We start from the raw sequence: 20961 nt of genomic DNA on the forward strand, positions 1-20961 counted from the left end.
ATCGGGACGCTTGTCGTCCAAGTTTGGGGCCCTGCCATCGATACTTCCCTAGCTGCAGCTGGTGAAAATCCGGGGTACGCTAGATCAGACGTAAGGCATTGAGACACTGGCCGTTTCTGGGGATCCGTGCAAAACCAAGCAAGTGACAAAGCTGCGATATCTGGACAACCCTGGAGACATCGCGTAGATATTCTTTCCGACTAGTACAGCTATTGCATCAGACAGGTACTGGCAGCGTGCCAACCGACTTCAGGGCCTAGATTGGTCGGAAAACACGCATACGTTTATATCCCATTTGCTGTCGTTAGCAAACCAGAACAGTCTGGGACTAAAATTCAATCGCTTTCACATAAACTAGACCACGTTGCATCTGCCATGCCCCAATGGGAACTTTTGATGCGCATATGAGATCCCTAAATAATCAGGGTCTGTTGCTGATCTCGCGCACAGGGCTGTCGCTGGAAAAGCCACTGGTGACCGTGAGAGCCCCTTTGACACATGTCCAGCATGACCATGAGTAGAGGAGACGAGGTAAAAAGAGTACGTGAATTCAAACATTAGTCTCACGGCTCATTGTCCCGCCCCAGTGTAGCCAAGGGCAAAATGTTTAGTTGCTCGCGTAGTTTGGTTTTACAGTGTTTGTACATTTAATTCCAGCAGTAGAATTCAGCCAGGAACAGAGTCGAGTCCACCCTTTCCAAACGCAGACGGCGCTGCATCGGGTCCCTTTTGTGCTCGTAATTTCTGCTCGAACTTCTCGAACTCGGCCACGGCGATTTCCTCTTCAGGGTCTGTAACTTGGTGTACGCCCTTGACCTCCTCGATCTAGCGGATGTGTTAGTTGATAAGTTCATCAAAGACCTACTGTTGGCCGTAGCTCATGCCAGGGGTAGATGGCCAACTTACGTAGTGCATCAACATGCCCTCAATGCCGTTCTTCAGCGTCACAGTACTCGAATCACAAGTCCTGCACGCCCCACGCAGCTTCAAGCTCACATACCCCGTCTCCTCATCGAAGCCACGAAAATCTATATCCCCACCATCCTCCTGAATCGCAGGCCGTATCCGCGTCTCGAGCAGCTCCTTGATCATACCCACAACCTCGCTATCATTCTCATTATAGCTCAAACTGTCCTCCTCCTGATCGACCACCTGGCCCGCCTCGCCTCCTTCTTTCTGGCTGACCGTCACGAGCTGCTGCCCCGACGAAATGGCCTCGGTGATATGGCTGAAGACCTCGGGTCGGATGTGCGCCCAGTTCGCATCGGCATCTTTGGTGACCGTGATGAAGTCGGCGCCATAGAAAATAGACGTAACGCCCTCAATGTTCATGAGCTGCGCGGCGAGCGGAGAGGGGTATGGCGGCGCGATGGTGCTTCGTGGGTTCATGTACTCGATAAAGGACGCGGTAACCTCGGGGGGTAGGACCCGGTGGTTGGGGAGGAACTTGAGCGCATCGGCGTTGGGGGTATTCTCTGTTTGGATGAATATGCTTCTTGCGCCGGGGGGTGCAAAACCTGCTGTCCTCAATGCTATCGGCAGAATCGGCCGGGATATGGAGGAGGCACCTAGGGATCGTGCGCTCGTGTGGGCTTTGCGCGCGGCTTGGTATATTCGGCGACAAGTCGTCGATGGTGGTGCTTGCCTCGAGGCCGTTCCCAGCAAGGTGCTGGCGGGCCGGAGGATTCGTGCTGAGGATGGCATATTATCCGGCTCGGTCTATATCTGGGTTACGGGCAAAATTATCAATAATCGGCCTCGAAACCAGTTTGATTAAGAGTCATTTGTCGATGGAGAAGTAGACGTAGGTCAAGTTCGATGTCTGACTCCGAGCTGCGTTGCAAATCCCGGGGTATCTGCAAATCAAAATCGACGGCTTAGCAATCTTCGGCTATGACGCAAAATTTCCATAATTTTCTATCGGCCGGCCAAACGCGGAACTAATGTAGACTCGAACTCGAATCTTTCAAAGTGAGACAGCGCAAACAAATTTGCCAGACTTGTCCATTACTTGAGGCTCAAACGAGAGGTAGCTACAATTCATATTGAGAAAAGTCCCCTGTTACATATGTTACAAGCAGCGCTAACTTTTTTTTTCCCAGAAAACTCGAGTTTACCACCAAAACTTTTTGGAATAGCTGCCATCAGCGAGCGGATCAGTCGCTGCTCTCTCCGACTCTAGATACCCCCTGATCAGAGTATCTTTGGATCGCATTTGATCCCACTCGGTGTCAGAGTCTGTCCATTAGTTGCTAGACACAAGCTCGATGGTTAGATTTCGAGGTCAGCCGTCACATTGAATCTGAAGGAAAGCACCGCTGCTTTCATCAGGTTGCCATTGCCTCAGGGGCCAGCTCAGATTCATCCAGGTGACCTGATCAAGGAAACAACGGTGACTAGGTGCCCGCCAGACAATCATCGCAACTTCCTTTCTGGCTGGAAGTCAAAATCATTGTATTAACCGAAAAGTCGCAGGATCCAGTCTGAACTTGAAGCCGTGCTGAATTATACCAACATGAGTTGCTGTCGCGAGCAATAGTATTCATCTATAGGAGCAAGTTGCTTCAATAAGTTATATTTCCTCCATTTTCGCCGGGTTTTATGAACTCTTTCTCGACCAGTGCTATCAACAAACCGTTGGCAAGTCGATGCTCGTATATCACATAACAGATTATACCGGCAAGGACTTCATGGGTTATCAACAAGGTTAGCAACAGGACATATTGCCAAAGTGTTCCAACGAAAATGCAATGGCAAATCTCATTTACTCTACACTTCAAACCTTTCAGAGGTGCTGATGTTTTCCAGGGTTACTGCTAAATACGACAACTGTCATTAGGAACTAAAGTGGGACGCGTCGTGTTGTGCCTGGCGCGATACAACGCGTTGCTTTTTCAAGTCAACCACCTTCTGATAGCATAGTCAAAGGCAGGAGACCCCACCGCGTAGCGTCATAGTACGTTCATCTTCATTGTTCAACGGCTTTTGACGTCCTGGGTCGTCCGCTCCTTTTGTCCAACTGGAAGTTCCTTTGGTCACGTTGCGCCCTATCGACTACAACACCATACTTAAGGATCGGCAATCCCTGAACAACACCCAGCATTCTCCTCGGGAATTTGCAGCTTCTGAGACTACACCGCAAGCAAAATACCTTCATCGTGCATCATGTCGCCTACCGACAAGACCTGCGTGGCCTGCAAGGCCGTTGAGGGCAGGTACAAGTGCCCTACTTGCTCACAGTACACGTAAGTCTCCATCCGCCCTATTATCCAGTAAATTTCTTTCCTGACGTGTCATAGTTGTTCGGTACCATGCAACAAGGCCCACCGCGAGGGACACGCCGATGACCCGCAGCCCCAGCTTATCCCCAGCGACACCGTCCCTGATGAAGGTGGCGAAGTATCTGACGAGGACAAGTGGTTCCACAATAACATTAACAAGCTCTTCGCGAAATTCCCGACCTTGCAGTACCAGTTAGCCAGCATCCACGAGGCTACGGAGCCTCCCAGCGCTGATCACTCGAGACCTCATGGAATGAACTACTCGTCAAAGCCCAATCAAAAAAAGCAGCAGCCTTGGACCGCCGACATTGGCTTGGAGAACGGAATTAAGGCCCTGCGACACGCTCGCGACTCGGCCGAGGACGACGGCCTGGACGAGTACTGCGACCTTGTCAAGATCCATAATACTCGCAAGGCGGATGCTGCCGAGCGCCTGAGACGTAAGATGGGAGAGACCGACGCCGAGATCATTGCTCGACTTATCCGAGAAGAGGAGGAGCATGACCAGGTCCGATCCTAGGAAGATATTTCTGATCTTGGTCACGGTCGGGGCGTCAAACTACTCGAAAAGGACCACTCTGACGCGAACCAAGGCCAGACCAAAGTTCCATCTCCACATCTATGAGAGATAGATACTCGACATCCGTGTCAAAACGCAGCGCGTCGAGCAATGTCCCCCATCCCCATCAATATGCAAATACCCACACATGCATGATGGCTCCACCCCCACCATATGGTCAATTTCAACAACTCGCGCAATGAGATCGTCTGCCCATGTCCCTGAATGGCTCTGTTATCTTTGCTTCCACGTTGGCATTCGCTTCATCTAGACGTTGCGAGGAATTAAACTCGAACCAGCCTCCTTCTAGTACATATATGCACGTGCCGAAAGCACCAACAGATGTCAAGAATAACAAGCAAGCTACAATTTGGTGTGTTCTCCAACATGTCTCGTCGGTGAGACAAGTCCGAACTTACATGCATGGTAGAACCCTTTGGCAAGATGGCTCATATTATTCGATCGATCCGAGCTATTAACCGCCGAATTGGCAAAGGTCTGGCTGCCTAAAAAGTGAAGTATCAGAGCACTAGAGGCGATGCTTTTTGAGCTTTGATAACTCCAGGCCGTACGGATGATATTTTCACTGTTGGAGTAATCGAGGATAGATGACTAGTATATAATCGAATGAATGTCATTGCTTTTGCAAAGCTCTTGTACCCTGGTCGTGCTAACATTGAACTGCCCATGTGTAGTAACATTAAAGGAAACGAGACAGCAGCTCGTACTCTTGGTAGACCCCAGAAAAGCTCTCACATATCAGTACCACCTAACATTCCCTCGACATACAAATGTGACTACCATTGACTTCATTAAGTAGTCAGATATTAGTTCATAACCCACGAATCACCGTTTAAACCTCGCCAGGAACCCGAACCTCGGCGCCTTCACGCCAGGCGTAACCACTACCCTAGTCTCGTCTATCTTTTCAATTGTGACGGCGATCTTATCCTCATCCTTTCTACCCATCCCACTGATCTTTGCCCTTAAAGCCCATATCGAGTCCGCCCTCCTCAGCAGCGGGATCCTCGTACTGCTCTTACTTTTCTCCCGATGTTGCAACTGCACCTCCTCATCCCTCTGCGTCCAATCCACACGATGCTCATCCGCATCAGCACCAGCACCTGCGTCCATGGCCAACACCACCTCCGGAATACCCCCCAACACCCTCTCATCTCCAGACGAAACCTCCCGCGACAGTGGCGACGGCGGACTGTGTCCAAAATCCCCAACTTCCGTACTCTCAAGAATATCCGCAATACTCAATGGTTTTGGTCTCGCCGCCGCACTCCCGTGACGCCCCTTTTTCGAGGACGTCCTCCCGGGGATGGTATGCCTCTGTCTCAGATTCCCCAGGCTTATCCGCTCCCCCACTCCAGAGTCTTCTAGAGCTCGGGTCTGTTGGAACTGGTTCCGATCATGCAGTTTCTCGCGGTGGCTCTGCGCCCTCCTCAAGGCGCGCATCTGGTCTGAGGGCGACTTGCTCGAGTTGAGTTCCGCCTTTTCGGATGGTGAGCCTTCGGTGTAGAAGCGCAGCGCTTGCCGTGAGAGGCTGTGGATCTGGTTCGATCCGCGCATCTTGTCTGCGGTGGCGGTCCGGGCGAACTGGGCGGCTGCTTGCTGAGGGACGTGGTGGTAGAGCTGTTGTTCATCTGCTTCTTCTACTGGGTTGGACTGCAGCTTGGAGGGCTTGCGATGGAGTTTATCCCAGCCGCTTTTGGAGAGCGACCGGGTTAAGGTGCTGTCTGGGGATGTGGTGTTGCTGGTTTGCTTTCCTGGTGGTGATGTTGCGTCCTGCTGTGTGCTGGGTTTTACAATGGTTCGAGAAGCAGGCTTTGCGCTTTCGGGAAGGGTGGTGAAGATCTCTTTGCAACTCGTTACTTCTTGTTGGATTTCAGCGAGGCCGGCCTCTCCTCCCATGGCTTTCTTAGCCGCAGCTTCGGCCCTCGCGCGTCGTTTCTCCTCCTTCTGCGCATTTTGCTGCGAGAGAACTATGTAGAGCCGGCGGCGTAGATCCTCCGCATCGAACGGTTGTGATTTTTCCGTACGGTGTTTGCTGGGTTTCAACGATCCTGTCATTTGGCGATGGGCCAGTTCGTTGGCTGAGTGAGCCATCTTGAATTGCATGTTCGTGAGATTGGAGGTTGTCATGGGTTCGAGTATGACAGGCTCGATATGTGTATAAGTGGAATCCAAAAACCCCTTGAGTCAGGATCCCGAGACACGACAGGAGACTGTGACGCCAGCGCCGGTGTTGTGATCCGGACACGATGCAGGTGGTATCTCGTAATAGGGTGCGAGGGTGAGTAATGCAAAGTATATCGGCTTTGTTGTGCCTTAGTATCAACCTGTTTGCTTCGTAGGCAACCGGAAATTCTATGCATCCATGTTGGGGACACGACCGATCTACGCATCTAGCCTGTCTGACCGACCTGTGGAACAACGGCACAAGAGGAAGAAGAAGAAGAAGAGGAAAGAGAAACGGGAAAATGTCACGATGCAGAATCTGGTCCCCGCGAAAGGCAGAAAGCCACACCCTCCTTCCTTGAGAAAAAAGGGCATGGTTACAGTTACTACCTACCCCAGCCTGCCCAGCTGGTCAGGTGCCCCATTGGGCGGCTTGAGCAAACGTGCTTAACGGAATCCGGGGGACTGACAGGGCCCCGGGACGAAGCCATCCAAGCGACTTCTCTATGGTCAGTTGGCCATTTTAGTTCAGCATGGCTGTAAACGGGCAGGCTAGTCCGGCCGCTAACGCAGATTGCTACACCCAAAATGTCTTGCAGATGACTATTTGAGAAAGTCAACCGAAGTCCACCTTGGTTGTTTGCTTTGGCGCCGCCGCCACTTATTTTGTCAGAAGGCCGGATGGGATGCATGGTGGATGGTGTTCATTTAAATCAGAAGATGGATTTGGCAGCTGAGGCCAAAGTCAAACGCCCGTTGTAACCTTCGTCCTTCCGTGGGCGGGTGGGCTCTGCAGCGAGGTTGCTAGGTGGGTTTGCCCAGCGTTGTATTCGACTGTATCAGAAATTGATGGTGCACCCACGTTGAAGCGCGTCGAGAGCGGTTGAAGCGGCCGTGAGTAAAAACCTGCCCTGGACGCAATTCCCCTGACATGCAAACGGCAGGCCAATCGTGGCCCCTGTTCACCAAATACTAGGAACAAGGATTGCTCTTCCCGAGGGACAATCAGGAACGAAACACGCGGTTTGTCGTGGTTGAATGGCGCGAGCGCCGTCGCGAATCTCCTCTTGCTGACTCCTCTCCAGGATGCGAGCGTCGGGAACGTATACCCGCAGACCCAAGAAAGGCTTTGCAAGCGAGGCAAAACGTCCGAGTTGCCTTCTTGATCTTGATGAACCGTTGGCGTCTGCAGTGGCCCGCGCCTCCCCACACGATCGATCGCGCTGGGGCTTGGCCCAACCACGGAGAAATTCACCCATTCACCGTGCTGCTGGCAGGTGACACGGCGCACAGCTGTTGTGTAAGATCCAATGTCGAAACCACCAAGCGCGGGAGATGTCCAATGCGAAGACATCCTCATGTTTGTTTTACCGCCCTTTCGATGGGGTTTACAGCCAATTCCCGGTAGCAATTCCTCGCCTGGATGCGACACCCGCCAATGTTGCAGTCAACCCATGAGGGTCCGATATTGGGCGTACATTCCGCCGGTCGCTATTGCATCGGCCGCAGCTGGGGCAGCTTGCAATGCTTGGCGCCATAGCGAATGTTACTCTTCCACATAATGTCATGACTGGCTTTTCCCCCATATCCTCCTATGTTGGCCCATACCAATCTGTTACCACGTACGCAGCACCCAAGCACTACACTATGAGGAGCCGTCCACTCTGAGCAATTCGCGATCCCCACGACGCCACTGGAAGCGCCACTGGAACGAACAAGTCACCACCTGCCGAAATAGAATACGTGTAACATGGTAAAGAACCGTTGCTTTTCTTCAAGCTCAAGTTACACCAGACATCATGTATCGTGGCACGGGGCGGAGAGGCAATACTTTGTCTCAGATCTCCAATCTTTCATGGAATGTCGCAGCCGTCACCGCTGGAGATCTGGAGTGACTTGGCAACTTGGTTAGATCGGGTTATGTCGAGTTGCAAGACATCCTTTGGTCACTTCGGGATGTGGCATCACAACAAATCCTTGCCAAGACGACTATTTGGTGCCTGGTCAACATGACCGGAAAGTAGCCCGGAATACAGCAACAAATAGTCGAGCAACATACTTCTGAATCCTGTCCCTCTTCCGGCATCCGCCCTTAGCACGCAAGTTCAACAAGTCAAGTTCATCAACGCCAGCCCCGGTGCGCTGCACCATGCCAGCGGCAATCCCAGCCGCTAATGACGACAGCTGTCCAGTTGGCAGTGGTGCTGTACTGTTGTACCGTTGTACTGTTTGTGCATCTGCATTCAATGCCGCCTGCAAAACTGCAATCCTCACTGGCGTCGCTTATTGGACCTGCAGCGAGGCCTGTCAATTTCGACGTAATACGAGTTATTGCATTCATACTCGGGTGAGTCCCGGCCGGAGGATGTTCCTACATGCTCGTTACCATGAGCTGGAGACATCAATGAAGTAGGGCGTCTTGGCTGAAGAAGTAGTTTGTTCCGTGGACTGAATAGTTGTTCCACGGCGTGTAAGCCACTGTTCTACGGCCATTCGCTTACGGCCATTCGCTTCCGACATAGGTGGTAGGTTTCGAAGTTATTGGGCTTCCCATCCTAACGTTCCAATTACATTACAATGTTAATTACTCAACCAGTTTACGTTGCGCGCCTAATCGAGCGTCGGATGCCGGTATTTAATTGCAATTCGGGTACGGACTGGGTTCGGTTCATCGCACGATAGCGGGTAGTTACTGACGCCTCACTAGGAATGGCGTGGCATTGCATGAGAAACATTATAGGACAGAGCTGGTTCCGGTGTGGCGGGTATGCCGGACCTACAAGAATTGGGATCAGTAGTCGATGAAGGTGTACAACAAGAGTCCGTGACAGAACCACTCGGAAAGCGCCCGAAATCAGTTGACCATACAGTGGCGATTGACTTCTCCAATGGCTCAGGTGGCTTGATTCGAGTAGGTTCATCGCCGGTCTTTTAGACTATTGTCTCCACAATGTATCGTGGTGTTAATCAGTGGTTTGTACTCTTTTAGCCACGCATCTTACTTAATTAATCCAACGTGCTATTAAGACATCTGAATAATCTTCAAGCCAGACTCGATTGTTCGGGGACAATAGCGCTGAGACCGAGTTCCCGAGAAAGATTAAAAATAAGATATATTGCACTTCGCTTTCATTACTCTCATATTCCGGGAAGGAAATGAAAAAGGTCACAAAAAAGCTCTCGATCCGGGAATTGAACCCGGGTCCCGGGCGTGACAAGCCCGTATACTGACCACTATACTAATCGAGATTTATTGGATGAAAGGAAGGGACGAAAGTTAGCATTGTATTGCTTAGTTTGCCCCCAGAGTCTAGGGTTTTCTTAGTCTCTCAGCCCCGCTTCAAATTAACTTGAACCAAGCACAACCCAACCTACACACCTCGAGATCTCTATAGAGAGGTCTATGTTTACGTAGTATATACATTGCGTTGAGTTCTTACGACCTGTTTATATAGGATTGCTGTATTATCTGTACCTGTTTGCAGTTCGAGACAGTGAGATGCTCGACAAGGTGGAGCACTCATACGCCTTTACATGCGTATGCAAATATGCAGCCTCAAATGGCCGAGCTGATACAACACTACCATTGAAAACAGTCACCAACTTATAGCACTCGAAGCAAACTGAACGGTACATGAAGTAACTCTTACTTCGTCTTCCTAAATACAGAACGATTGCAAGTGTGATAAGGTAGACTGCACAGACGACCTGATAATGTATAATACAATCGTAATCGGAAAGCCCTCTGAACCATCATATACCGTTACTACACCAACGTCTCCCATCCCGGTGTCGGTCTGGGACCCCCCTTAGACTTCCTCTCCCCCTCGGCCCCTGTCGCCTTCCAGGCACTCACAATCAAGTTCACGATGTGCTCAACGCCCACTCCCTTCTTGACCTGCGCAAACACCGTCGGGCCGCCCTCCCTCATCTTCCTCGCATCCCTCTCCATGACATCCAAATCCGCCCCGACCGCCTCCGCAAGGTCCGTCTTATTGACTACCAACAAATCGCTCTGCGTGATCCCCGGGCCACCCTTGCGCGGGATCTTGTCCCCGCCGCTGACGTCGATAACATAGACGATGTAATCAGCGAGCTCGCGCGAGTAGTTGGCGGCCAGGTTGTCGCCCCCGGACTCAATGAGCAGCATGTCGGAGCTGAACTCGGCGTGCAGGTCCTCGAGCGCTGCCAGGTTGGCCGAGATGTCCTCGCGCACGGCGGCGTGCGGGCACCCGCCCGTCTCGATGGCGCGGATGCGGGGAGCCGGCAAAGCCTTGTTCTTGGTGAGAAACTCGGCGTCTTCGCGCGTGAAGATGTCGTTCGTCACGGCGGCTATCGAGTACTTTTCGCGCAGGGCCAGGCAGAGGGCGAGCATGAGCGCGGTTTTGCCGGAGCCGACGGGGCTAGCGGGCGTTGTTAGCGTTGGTACTTGAAGAGCTGTGACACATGATGTGCTTGAACATGAGATATCGACAAGCATCACAATATCCCGCTTGGGATACGTGTTACGGTCCGCTCGGATAGACTCACCCGCCAATGCCAACGGTGAAAGCTCGCTCACTCCAGTTTCGTCCTTCAACTATGGGCATCTCGCGTCCTAGATAGCTTCCAGGCCCATCGAGAATCTCATGTGAGTGACCATGGTCGGCAACTGAGAAGCTGTCGTGGGAATGAGAGTGGCCGCCCACCTCGTCATGAGAGTGAGAATGCGCCATTCTGACGAGTGACTGTCCATGGTTAGCTGCATTGTGAGGATGGTAGTACTAGCCACTAACAGTTGTGGTTCTTAGCTGTCGGGGTGACCTATAGCGATCTGTGTACTGCAATAAGACTTAAAGACGGATGAGCTGGTTTGACGAGCTTCATCAAATCCAACTCATGGGGTAAATAAAGTATTGCAAGGTGGGGGGTGAATGAGGGGTCGGTCGCCGCTGCACTGAGTCTTTCAAAACTCGCTCACTTGCGACATTGGTCGATTCAACTGGGAAGTAATCGGAAGCTGCGACCAGTGGCTCGTCGACTACCTAGCAATTGCCTCAATATTCATGAACTCATTGCGGTAGAGTTATCAGCTAGTCATTAAGCCCACCATTGTATGGTCCTTCTACTTTGGCATCTCTTCCAAATAGATGAATAAGATACTGGCTTACAGAAATACTGCATGATACTTAACTACATAACTGGATTGATGCATTGCATCTGCATAACCCTCCAGGAATCGTCATTCAGCAAGCTCCTTAACCCATGTTCTCATGTCTCAACTTCCTCTACATAACAGCACAAAAGAACAGAAGCTCGTAACGTGTATGCTTGCACAGCCTGCCACCTCAAGAGAAACCTGTAGCTCCGAAATCTCATCTTCGCCGAGCACAAATATGCTAGTCACACTTGGGCTTCTGTCTGGAATACAAGACATGCCTCACTCGTACCAGGATACTAGTCTCAGTCCCGGATACTAAGCTGGCATGAACCTTCAAGAATAGTAAGTGCGACCGAACCACGACCTGCCTAATTTCCAAGAGACCGGCCGTGGGCAAAACTCCTCAACAACGTCCCTTTCAAGTCCCCTCTTACTCCACGCACGGTTCTTCATATCTATAACAGTAAGGCCCAGCCGTGGGGTTCTTGACTTGATCAAGTGTAACCGGCTCCCCCATAAAGCCAAATTCCATAACACTCGCGGCAGACACCTCAACCCCTCCCTCATTGAATATTCTATCCGTCCCATTCCACTGGTCTCTTCTCCCCTCCCCACCCGACTGCCACTTATTCCATAGGTAATCCAGCCCCGTATGATGGAGATAGAATACGGGATCCTGCGGCGAACCAAAGGGATCATGCATCGTCATGCCCACAGCGACATGGCCCGCCTCGTGCATGCCATATACCGCCTTGTAACTATCCGTCCAGTTCTGGAACCCTTCGATGTCTGGCTGGCTCAGCGCCGTATCGATCCGTTCCTGGTTCAGTAGCGTGCGCAATGACAGGTCATTCAAGTCGCGATCCAGACAATGCGGGTCTGGCTCCGTCCAGTTGTCCGGCAGACCGCTGGGGATGAAGCCAAACCCGAGGAACATGATGTTCAGGTTCAAGTTGGCAAAGGGTCCCGTGAAGACACAGCCGCCGCCAGTACCATGCGGGAATGTCCCGCCATCCGCCGTCGGGATATCCCCCTGCTCAGGTAGATATTCGCCATTCCCACCAAGACTATATTCACTGCCATCAAACAGCGCACTCTCCTCAAGCGGCCGGTCTGCATACAGCGGCCAATGCCAGTACGGCAATCCCAGGTAAGCTGGGTAACCACATTGCTCGTGGAGGGCCGTCTCGAAGAGGAACAGGTGGTGTCGGTGCCACGAGAAGAAGAGGCCATCGAAGTGCATTGTCGTCGTGTAGTTGATATGCACGGCGGCGAAGTCGGCAAAGAGCGAGTCGCTCGCCGGGAGATCGGGCGTGATGGCGGGGAGTGAGAGCATACACAAGACGGCGTCGATGTAGGCTTTACGCTCCGCTAGGGTGAGAGAGCTCCATTCTTTGCGGACTATGGCGTTTTCTTGGGTGCATATGTCGCCGTACGCGGCTGAAACGGTGATGGCGTGGATGGCGAGTAGCCAAGTGAAGAAGCTAAGAAGGGGCATATTGTAAATGGTCGTGTTCGAGAGTGCCTGTAAGTGTGTATCACTTGAGGCGAAGCCACCGCTGGATGAAGCGTATCGTCGTCGGGAGGGGGATTAGGGGCGGTAATATGAGGAACCCGGTGGCCATCTTGCCCAGAGGCCATGTAGGCTGATCGGAATCGTGTGACGATATCATTTGCGAAGGCTGACTGCGCTGCTGTGCGCGCTATGAGTAAGAGAGGCGAGGTATTGGTTAGTGAACTGCATAAGCATGCAGACCCTACTGTGGAATATAAAGTGCTATCCATATCAAGGCAAACATCAGACTCTCAGTATGTGACCTGCGTGCCCCAGGATAGACTTTTATTCCAGAACACCAAACTCTGAATATATGATCTGCATGCCTACTATACCGAGACCACCATCAAACTGATGGTTTAGAAACCGCGGGTATACAATAGATTAGTACATCACGAAAAACAACAAATTCCATGACCAAGTCCAAATACGCATTTATTTTCGCCTCGGCCTATTGAGAGCTTCCTCGTACGACTATCCAAGTTCCCGAGCAAGGGACACGGCATGTATCAACCTTGTAAAGGGGTCGTGTACCACGCTGTCGGTACTTCAACCACACCCAACAATAGGCCAGCAAGCGAAGCAAGGGCGAAAAGCGGTGCCGCAGTTGGGCAAGCCCCGAAAGTAATAACCCGGGATGCGGAGTGCGTTGTTTGTCACCCGGCCGATGAAAGTTTCCCAGAAATTGTTTTTGTCATTCATTCGTGAAACCTCTATGCTGATGTAGCAGTAGCCCTTGCCAGGCCGATCTATCTGGTATCCTCGTCTTAAACAGTTCCACACGTTCGTGCCTCCAGTAGAGGCGCATCTAATGGTCTTGCACTTCGCGGCCATACCCGTTTGTACAGACTCACACCAACACTGTCCTGCGGGTTGATCTTCCCATCAAATGTGGCCTTGAAGTACCCGTGGGTACCAAGCGCTTCCCTAATGAAACCACTACGGCCACGCTTCGTCCACATTGGCAACGCCTTGAACCATTCCACATCTTCCCAGTTGAAGAACATATACCGAATGGTGACAATCTTCTTGTGGATATGATATGGGTGACCTGTGAGGACAACCCGTTTCGCAACTACTCTCGAGGTTGACGGCGCGCGCGCTGTTCCCGTAGCCACAAGTTGCAAAGGCAGTTCGGACCCAGCACCCTCTTCTAATTGAATTTCTTCTCCCCTAGGGATTGTTCGTTTGAAGAACAGCGTGGGCACAGCGCCCCACGTGATGGGACCCATGAATGACGCAACTGCGGATTGACCTGGGTGAAGGAACCTACAGAACTTGTGCACGTCGTTCTCGGTGTTGCCGCCCATGGAGAATAGGGGGTTGATGATGAAGCGTCGAGGGCCACATTGTACAATTAACTCCTCCTTCGCCTTAATCGACTGCTCGTAGTCTTCCTTGTGGGTGACATCGAAGTTAAGAGATGTCTTCTTGTTCTCATGTCGAAGCAACGAGAAAAGTGTAATAGGCTGGGAAGGCTTGTACGTCTTCTGAAGCTCCATGGGCACTGCTTTTAGATAAACGTGCACCCGTGTGCCTGGGGTGACACCGCCGACGAGTGCTTCGTTTATTGCACGGTTTCGGGAGGACTTATAGTCTGATATCTGCAACAACCTCGACCATTCCTCCGGCTGAAATGGTCGGTCCTCCTCAGTATTCCAGGGACTTGTCCGCAAACTCTTCAATCCTCTGTATTTGGCAAGTCGTTCTCTCGCAAGGACGTGGGGATGTAGCTCAATCTCGTCGGGGAACTCCATATCTTCCTCTGCTTCATCATGTTTCCTGGCACGATATGCTGCAAGTTGTTGTGCGTCATCATCTTCATCCAGCTCTTCAAACCTTTCTGATTGTGGATATTCCGACATCGCCACTTCGGTTGGTTCAGGAGCAGCCATGCCCTCGATCCCATCCTCGGGGCCCGCTTGCATGGGCTCTTCTGGAGCATCCTGCATGTCTTCGTCATCCATGTCTGATTCGGAGTCGGACACATCTTCCAGGTACCAAGCCGCTTGGTAGTTTGAGGTTCCTTTCGGCAGCTTCTTTGGTTGGGCAGGCTTTGACTCTTCGTCTTCCGAAAAGTAATGATGGTCATCGAGCAAAACACCCTTTTGAGCTGTCGTTGCAATGGATGCTGTGTCGGCATCCATGTCCTCCATGACGACTTCTTCAGGGGCCAGTTCGGCAAGATCATCTTGGTCTTCTCCCGGCGTCTCTAAGATGTTCTCGGCTTCGACCTCGTCCACGGCCATATCGCCATCACCCCTCTTCTTCGTTGCAAGAGGTGCAGCTGTGATCTTCTCAATCTGGAATGTGCCCCAGTCTCCCACGTGAACCAGGCGGTCGGCTTTGAGACCTTTGCCACGAACAACACCGGTGATGACCGTCGAACTCGAAGGAGAAGTTGGCCATTCGATCCCATCTGCGAGCATCCAGCTCCTTTGGTCTCGCCAGTAAATACCTTTTGGTGTTGTGCCGCACAGCGATCTCATCAGGTTAGAGCATTCTTGTCTCGCGTCGAGGCTGTAAATCCTGTCTTGGTCGGGGTGAAAGTGTGTCATGAAGGAAACCAGCGACTTTACTACATCGGGTCTTGCCTTGGCGGGCTGGATCTGGTCCAGGTTCTGCACAACGGTGAAGCATGTTGACATGCCCTGGTTCTCAACACATCGAATGATTAGCTCGCCCAATGGGTCAACCTCTTGCTCGGCAGATAGTAGAAAGATAACAAAGTCCGCTACGCGAGCGGCGTCCATGCATGCTGTGAGGTCCCGCTTCAATGGCACGTATTGCAACTTTTGCTTGAATCGGTCGACAGATACTCGGAAGCTGATGTCGACGACCTCGGAATCGATATCTAGACTACCGTTGAGGCTCTTGATGGCTGCTGAGACATCCCCATTGGCGCATAGCGGGATTACCGCAACGATTCGTGGAGCTCCATCGCGGCCCTTGAATACCAATACGTCTTTCTCATGGTCTTTGGTTTTCTGCAGCTGGCGCTGCTTGGCCTGGTTTCGTCGGTCGATTTTAGACATGACTTGTTGGTGGGGGGTCTTGCGCTGCCCTTTTTCGTTGGGGACTTTGCCTATTCACGAAGTGTTGTTAGTGTTGGGAGTCTGAAAGTAATGCAAACTTGACTTATAGGTTTGTGCTTCAGAGTTACCGACGCGGTTTGCCGTTTGTCGTACCTTTGGATAATTCTCGAAGAGCGCCCTTGGTTGCCTTTTTTGACTTGAAGGCCTTATGGGAGACTTTGCTCGTTGGCCGATGAGAATGGCCGCCCACTGCGGAAGGCATGTTGCCGTCGCCTCCTGCTTTGAATCTAAACGGTAATGACGCCACCTTGAATCGATCTTTCTGCGTAACAAAATGAATTACTGCAGTTGCATATAGTATCTGTCAAAAGTTCGAAGTTGGAAGGAGGGGCAACAAATTCCAGCGTTTGTGCGCCTTATCGCTGGACTTTTTGGTACTATCGAAAAATGCGATAGGGAATTGTCATGGGCTAACCCCTGCATAGCCCCACTATCCGGCCTTATCGCATTCTGGGATCTCAAAAATTTCTAGAGCAACACTGGCTTGGCAAGCTGCTCTCAAGGAAAGCATTTCGAGAGCATAGGATAACCCCGTCCCCACGCCCAGCTGTAAAGTGAAACACTGACCAGCCACATCTCTGACTATCAAGTATTACGAGTCGCCGGCCTTTACCTTGAATCCTACGAGTGGCGCCCGACGACATGGATATCGACGAGCTTGAGGTCGCAGAGAGGCCGTCGGCCAAGGCCCACGACAATGGCGCAGTCACAGTCAAGCGCGCCAGAACCGGACTAATCTCCAAACAAGAGCTTGAGAAGCGCAGGAAGCATGCTCAGGCTCAGCGAGACTATGGGCGGGGGAAACAAATTCCGGTCAAGGGGATCAAAGACAAGAAGCTTCGAAGAAGTTTGAAGGCGGTCGAGTCCAAGTACAAAGACGCGGCAATCAAGGCCAAAGATGCAGAGATCTTGCTTGAACACACCAGTGGGTTCTTAGAGCCGGAGACAGAGCTCGAGCGAACGTACCGAGTCCGCCAAGACGAGATCCAAGCGAGTGTGTCGACTGAGAATCGCAACAAAAAGTTCGACTTGAAACTAGATCAACTCGGGCCGTATATCTTCGAATTCTCACGGACAGGTCGAGAAATCCTGCTAGGAGGTCGCAAGGGCCATGTGGCGACAATGGACTGGCGGCAAGGCACCCTAGGCTGCGAGCTGCAATTGGGAGAGAAAATAAATGATGTACAATGGCTTCACAATAGCCAGTACTTTGCAGTAGCCCAAAAGAAGTACGTCTACATATACGACAGGCAAGGTGTGGAATTGCATTGTCTCAGGAAACACCGCGACGTAACATCGATGACTTTCCTCCCACACCACTTTCTGCTGGCTACACTGGTAAGTTGATGCTGTGCTCTTGAGTCTTCGGTGCTGATGCTTAATACAGGGGCAAAGTGGTCATCTCAAGTACCAGGACGTGTCGACCGGTCAATTAGTGACAGAGCTACACACCAAGCTGGGGCCGCCAGTATCGCTCGCGCAAAACCCCTATAACGCTGTGTGTCATGTAGGCCATGGGAACGGCACAGTCACACTATGGTCGCCTAACTCAACAGAACCACTGGTAAAACTGCTCGCGCATAATGGGCCTGTACGGTCAATCGCCGTGGACCGAGAAGGCCGATACATGGTTTCAACAGGACAGGATCGGAAAATGGCAGTTTGGGACATCAGGATGTTCAAGCAAGTGAACAGTTACTTCAACCGTGCGCCTGCTTCTTCTGTCGCCATTTCCGATACAGGCTTGACTTCAGTAGGATGGAACACGAGCGTCACCATCTGGAAGGATCTTTTCCAAAAAAACAAAGCAGACCAAGAGAAGGTGCAAAGTCCGTACATGACTTGGGGCGGTGAAGGGAATGCGGTCGAAAGAGTCAGATGGTGTCCATTTGAGGATTCTCTCGGAATCTCTCATGATTCCGGTTACAGTTCCATTATTGTTCCGGGAGCTGCCGAGGCCAACTACGACGCGCTCGAGGTCAATCCTCTCGAAACCGCCAAACAACGACAAGAAACCGAGGTCAGGAGCTTACTCAACAAGCTACAGCCAGAGATGATTGCTTTGGATCCCAACTTCATCGGTAACTTAGATCTGCGTTCCGAGCAGCAGCGCAAGGCAGAGAAGGACTTGGATGCTAAGCCCGTCGACATTGAAACCGAAATCAGGAATCGGGCTCGGGGCAAGAATTCGGCTCTTCGCAAGTACCTGAGGAAACAACGATCAAAGAATGTAATTGACGAGAAGAGGCTTAAGGTAGAAGAACTGTGGAAGGAGCAGCAACAACAGAGCCAAGAGAAACACCAGGAAAAGACAGCTGAGCTTGGTCCAGCTCTGGGAAGATTTGCTAGACGTGAGTAGAAATCTGTGCTTTGGTATCAAGTCGAGCACAACCCATAATCAATATACCCATTGTGGCATAAGTTGCCACTAAAATAAATGAATCGACCATTTACTCGTATACATAATAGAAAGGCCCTGCGATCGTGTCTATCAACTATTTCAGCTTGCGCAGCCCAATCAACGGCGTCAAGTCAAGAACATCGTTGAATGTAGCGTTGGCGCTTTGGTGTGTCGTATATCGTTCTCTACTACCGGCGATATTTTGGCAGTAGACACGTTGGTCGTTCCACACTGCGGATGGCAGCATGGGAATTTTCGTTGCGATATGAGTAACCTACTTGCCGGTTGTACTAATCCTGGTTCTGCCAATCTGTCGACCTGACTGTGGTGCAGATACTTTACTACCAGTTAGCCCATGATCAGCACGAAACGGGTTTGGAAATGCTTACAGATTCAAGAGGACTAAAGAAGAAATCAACTCCAGGGTCGCCACCTGGAGAATACAATCAGCATATGGCATGACACCATGCGTGTCGTGCTCATCATGGACTGACTGATAGCAACGTGCCCACCACCGTGGACAGCCATTCCGAGATTTGTAGACTCTTTGTGACGGAAATCGCCGAGCAGAATTGCGTGGAACAGCTAGAAGTTGGGACTATTAAAAATTGCCTGTGTAGTGCTCTGCAGAGGCCTACCAGGTAGTGTTGATGTCTCGTTTGAGACAGCGAAGACTGTGATTCAGGGGGCACGCCGCAGTGATGTGACCTAAAGTTGACGATGGAGTTGGAAAGGGGACCCCTTTTGACACACCAGCCTCCCTGCTATAACGACATTCAGTGCTTGCGATATTTTAATAGACTCAACTTGAACAAGAGACTGATTGAAACGTATTGTGCCTGGCTTGGCGCCAAATAGGGGACCAATCGACGTGTTGTTAGTCTTGACGCCACTGCTGCCCACGGAGATCTCGCATCTATCGAATACTGGCGACTTTTCCAATATCGGCAGCGTCGAGACTCCGTTCCGAATATGACATCGCACGTTGTTTCCTTCGTCAACTTGCCATCCACGTAATGAAGCGCGGGATTGCAGACCGGTGTAACTGCACTGTTCTCGGTTTCTCCTCGTACGTATGAGAAGCCTACTTTTCCAAAGTAAATCTGTTTTGGATTTGAAGAGATTGGAAGAACCCGGCTGAGTTATGGACGGGGAGTTTCCTCCTGGAAATGCTGGGTTAGTAACAAGTCCCTCAGGGTGGTTACTGAGGGAGTGTGCCATTGTTTCCATATCCTTGTATGGTTTTTTGTACACTTCGAGGTTCCGCTGGCTATTCGACTCGTGGCATTGTCGTACGCGATTCTGCTGAAGTTGGTCAGTCTCTTGGCAGAGTCTATATTAGCCTGGGGTTACGATGCAGCGGTGGCAAGTCTGGATAGAACCGCCACACCGATGAGGGATATTAGAGCTTGATTCACAGGATGTGGGCGTTGTCATCGGTGCTCTGCTGGACTAGCCATGGAAACCCTCTTTCATATGGTTAATCTGGCAACTTTATGTCGAGACTTTTGCTCACTCGAGAAGCAAAAGCCAACACCCTATCAATTTCCACAAGCTCCCTCCCGTACACCGACATCATGAGGAAAGCGGAGACGTACCGGGCCGCAGCGTTCATGGTGCAGGCTGAAAGCCACTGTGCTAGGTATTTTCAGCTGTTTTGTGCACAGTTCCGAAGTCGACTTCTTCATTCGCCTACGAGATACAAGAGACGATCCTTATACCCTAGCCCAACACCAGCACTTCTCGAGTCATTACTACAGGCTGAATAGACCCCGTGATTCTACACAGGCACTTAGAACATCGATACACCGACTTTACTGATACGCAACACATTCGTATACAAGAAGGGCTCTCCTTCCATAATTGGCCATTAAAATTCATCAGGAACGAGATACCCGGTAGATATTCCCAACTCGCTTGATACGCAACCCAGATTTTGGACATATATCGGGACACGCCAAGCGACGACCCCCGCCTATAATAGGGGCTACATGCAGGCAAGTCCACAGTATTCCCAAGTTGCCAGTGATAACTCTCCCAAACAATCAACGAACCTTACTTGAGTTCAGGCACTGAGCCCTGAATAATCGATAAGGGTAGCTTCAATGTCACCTCCGCCGACTATTTTGAGTATGTTACTGAAATTCGGGACTTCTTGAATTCTTGAAGGCGGCACTGAGAGGAGCTACTATGCCGAAACCAACCGGAAGCAACCGATTCTGGTGACCTCAAGTCCCGACAACATCATGATATCTTTCTGCAGGTCGTTTCGTGACAAAGGACGTCCATCCCCACAACAAAAGAAGCTAATAACCTCCTTTGTTCTTGAAGCTCTTGCTAAGCTACTACACACACACGGCAACCCTCTGTGGACCCCCTCCCGATACTGTGGTTTTCATGTTATATCAGGAACTGACCAAGGTGACAAAGGTGACATAAGTTGTTCCAAATACGCCAAGACTTGGGAACGCCCCCTTTTTCGATTTCAAGGTCATAGTTACACACTCGGATTGATGTGATAGGAATTCAATCCGCCTAACAGGTAGGGGGTTGAGCTCCATTTTGGGTGCAAAAGCCATTCATAATTCGGCTCACAAACCGGTTTCATCAATATATCTCTGATTTTAATAGATAATTCCAGGCTAAAGTTGGGAATTTGGGATGTTGCCGTAGCCCTGTCTTCTTGACTATTTCTTCACTTTCATATTTCTGCGGATCCTCACTCGCCACTGAACATAGGCTT

At 51.1% G+C, this 20961-nt stretch overlaps 8 protein-coding genes and 1 non-coding gene across 9 annotated transcripts; 2 read left to right on the top strand and 7 right to left on the bottom strand.

The window, feature by feature from the left end:
- Nucleotides 1–666: 666 nt before the first annotated feature.
- Nucleotides 667–1704, bottom strand: BCR38DRAFT_343442 (NifU-like protein; the record flags this gene model as incomplete). Its single annotated transcript, XM_040856034.1, has 2 exons — nucleotides 667–825; nucleotides 907–1704. The coding sequence occupies 2 exons, from the start codon at nucleotides 1702–1704 to the stop codon at nucleotides 667–669; spliced, it is 957 nt and encodes a 318-aa protein (XP_040715849.1).
- A 1461-nt stretch (nucleotides 1705–3165) lies between these two features.
- On the top strand, nucleotides 3166–3801 carry BCR38DRAFT_485587 (uncharacterized protein; the record flags this gene model as incomplete). Its single annotated transcript, XM_040863911.1, has 2 exons — nucleotides 3166–3245; nucleotides 3300–3801. The coding sequence occupies 2 exons, from the start codon at nucleotides 3166–3168 to the stop codon at nucleotides 3799–3801; spliced, it is 582 nt and encodes a 193-aa protein (XP_040715850.1).
- A 663-nt stretch (nucleotides 3802–4464) lies between these two features.
- Nucleotides 4465–6480, bottom strand: BCR38DRAFT_435103 (uncharacterized protein). Its single transcript, XM_040860351.1, has one exon. It carries the CDS (start codon nucleotides 5989–5991, stop codon nucleotides 4687–4689), a length of 1305 nt encoding a protein of 434 aa, XP_040715851.1. The 5' UTR covers nucleotides 5992–6480; the 3' UTR covers nucleotides 4465–4686.
- Nucleotides 6481–6756: 276 nt separating this feature from the next.
- On the bottom strand, nucleotides 6757–7582 carry BCR38DRAFT_214842 (uncharacterized protein). Its single transcript, XM_040854186.1, has one exon. It carries the CDS (start codon nucleotides 7385–7387, stop codon nucleotides 6773–6775), a length of 615 nt encoding a protein of 204 aa, XP_040715852.1. The 5' UTR covers nucleotides 7388–7582; the 3' UTR covers nucleotides 6757–6772.
- Nucleotides 7583–9204: 1622 nt separating this feature from the next.
- On the bottom strand, nucleotides 9205–9276 carry BCR38DRAFT_t183. The gene has a single exon. It is a non-coding gene; the product is annotated as a tRNA-Asp (tRNA).
- Nucleotides 9277–9793: 517 nt separating this feature from the next.
- Nucleotides 9794–10742, bottom strand: BCR38DRAFT_458114 (urease accessory protein UreG; the record flags this gene model as incomplete). The annotated part of the gene is made up of 2 exons (XM_040862121.1): nucleotides 9794–10430; nucleotides 10558–10742. The coding sequence occupies 2 exons, from the start codon at nucleotides 10740–10742 to the stop codon at nucleotides 9794–9796; spliced, it is 822 nt and encodes a 273-aa protein (XP_040715853.1).
- Nucleotides 10743–11597: 855 nt separating this feature from the next.
- On the bottom strand, nucleotides 11598–12665 carry BCR38DRAFT_343695 (uncharacterized protein; the record flags this gene model as incomplete). Its single annotated transcript, XM_040856055.1, has 1 exon — nucleotides 11598–12665. One exon carries the CDS (start codon nucleotides 12663–12665, stop codon nucleotides 11598–11600), a length of 1068 nt encoding a protein of 355 aa, XP_040715854.1.
- Nucleotides 12666–13399: 734 nt separating this feature from the next.
- On the bottom strand, nucleotides 13400–16146 carry BCR38DRAFT_393183 (putative pre-rRNA processing protein Tsr1). Its single transcript, XM_040857595.1, has 2 exons — nucleotides 15911–16146; nucleotides 13400–15807 (listed from the first exon to the last, which is right to left on the bottom strand). Exons 1-2 carry the CDS (start codon nucleotides 16017–16019, stop codon nucleotides 13490–13492), a joined length of 2427 nt encoding a protein of 808 aa, XP_040715855.1. The 5' UTR covers nucleotides 16020–16146; the 3' UTR covers nucleotides 13400–13489.
- A 313-nt stretch (nucleotides 16147–16459) lies between these two features.
- On the top strand, nucleotides 16460–18176 carry BCR38DRAFT_485591 (BING4CT domain-containing protein; the record flags this gene model as incomplete). The annotated part of the gene is made up of 2 exons (XM_040863912.1): nucleotides 16460–17155; nucleotides 17205–18176. 2 exons carry the CDS (start codon nucleotides 16460–16462, stop codon nucleotides 18174–18176), a joined length of 1668 nt encoding a protein of 555 aa, XP_040715856.1.
- Between the last annotated feature and the right edge of the window lie 2785 nt (nucleotides 18177–20961).

This window comes from Pseudomassariella vexata (genome assembly GCF_002105095.1).
Source record: "Pseudomassariella vexata strain CBS 129021 chromosome Unknown BCR38scaffold_7, whole genome shotgun sequence".
Classification (NCBI taxonomy): domain Eukaryota; kingdom Fungi; phylum Ascomycota; class Sordariomycetes; order Amphisphaeriales; family Pseudomassariaceae; genus Pseudomassariella; species Pseudomassariella vexata.

Excerpts from the sequence above, each read along its gene's own strand:
- BCR38DRAFT_435103 (XM_040860351.1), bottom strand. The coding sequence starts at position 5,991 with ATGACAACCTCCAATCTCACGAACATGCAATTCAAGATGGCTCACTCA.
- BCR38DRAFT_214842 (XM_040854186.1), bottom strand. The coding sequence starts at position 7,387 with ATGAGGATGTCTTCGCATTGGACATCTCCCGCGCTTGGTGGTTTCGAC.
- BCR38DRAFT_393183 (XM_040857595.1), bottom strand. The coding sequence starts at position 16,019 with ATGCCTTCCGCAGTGGGCGGCCATTCTCATCGGCCAACGAGCAAAGTC. Across the intron at positions 15,808-15,910 it reads TCTTCGAGAATTATCCAAAG|GCAAAGTCCCCAACGAAAAA; the intron begins GTACGACAAACG and ends CTTCGTGAATAG.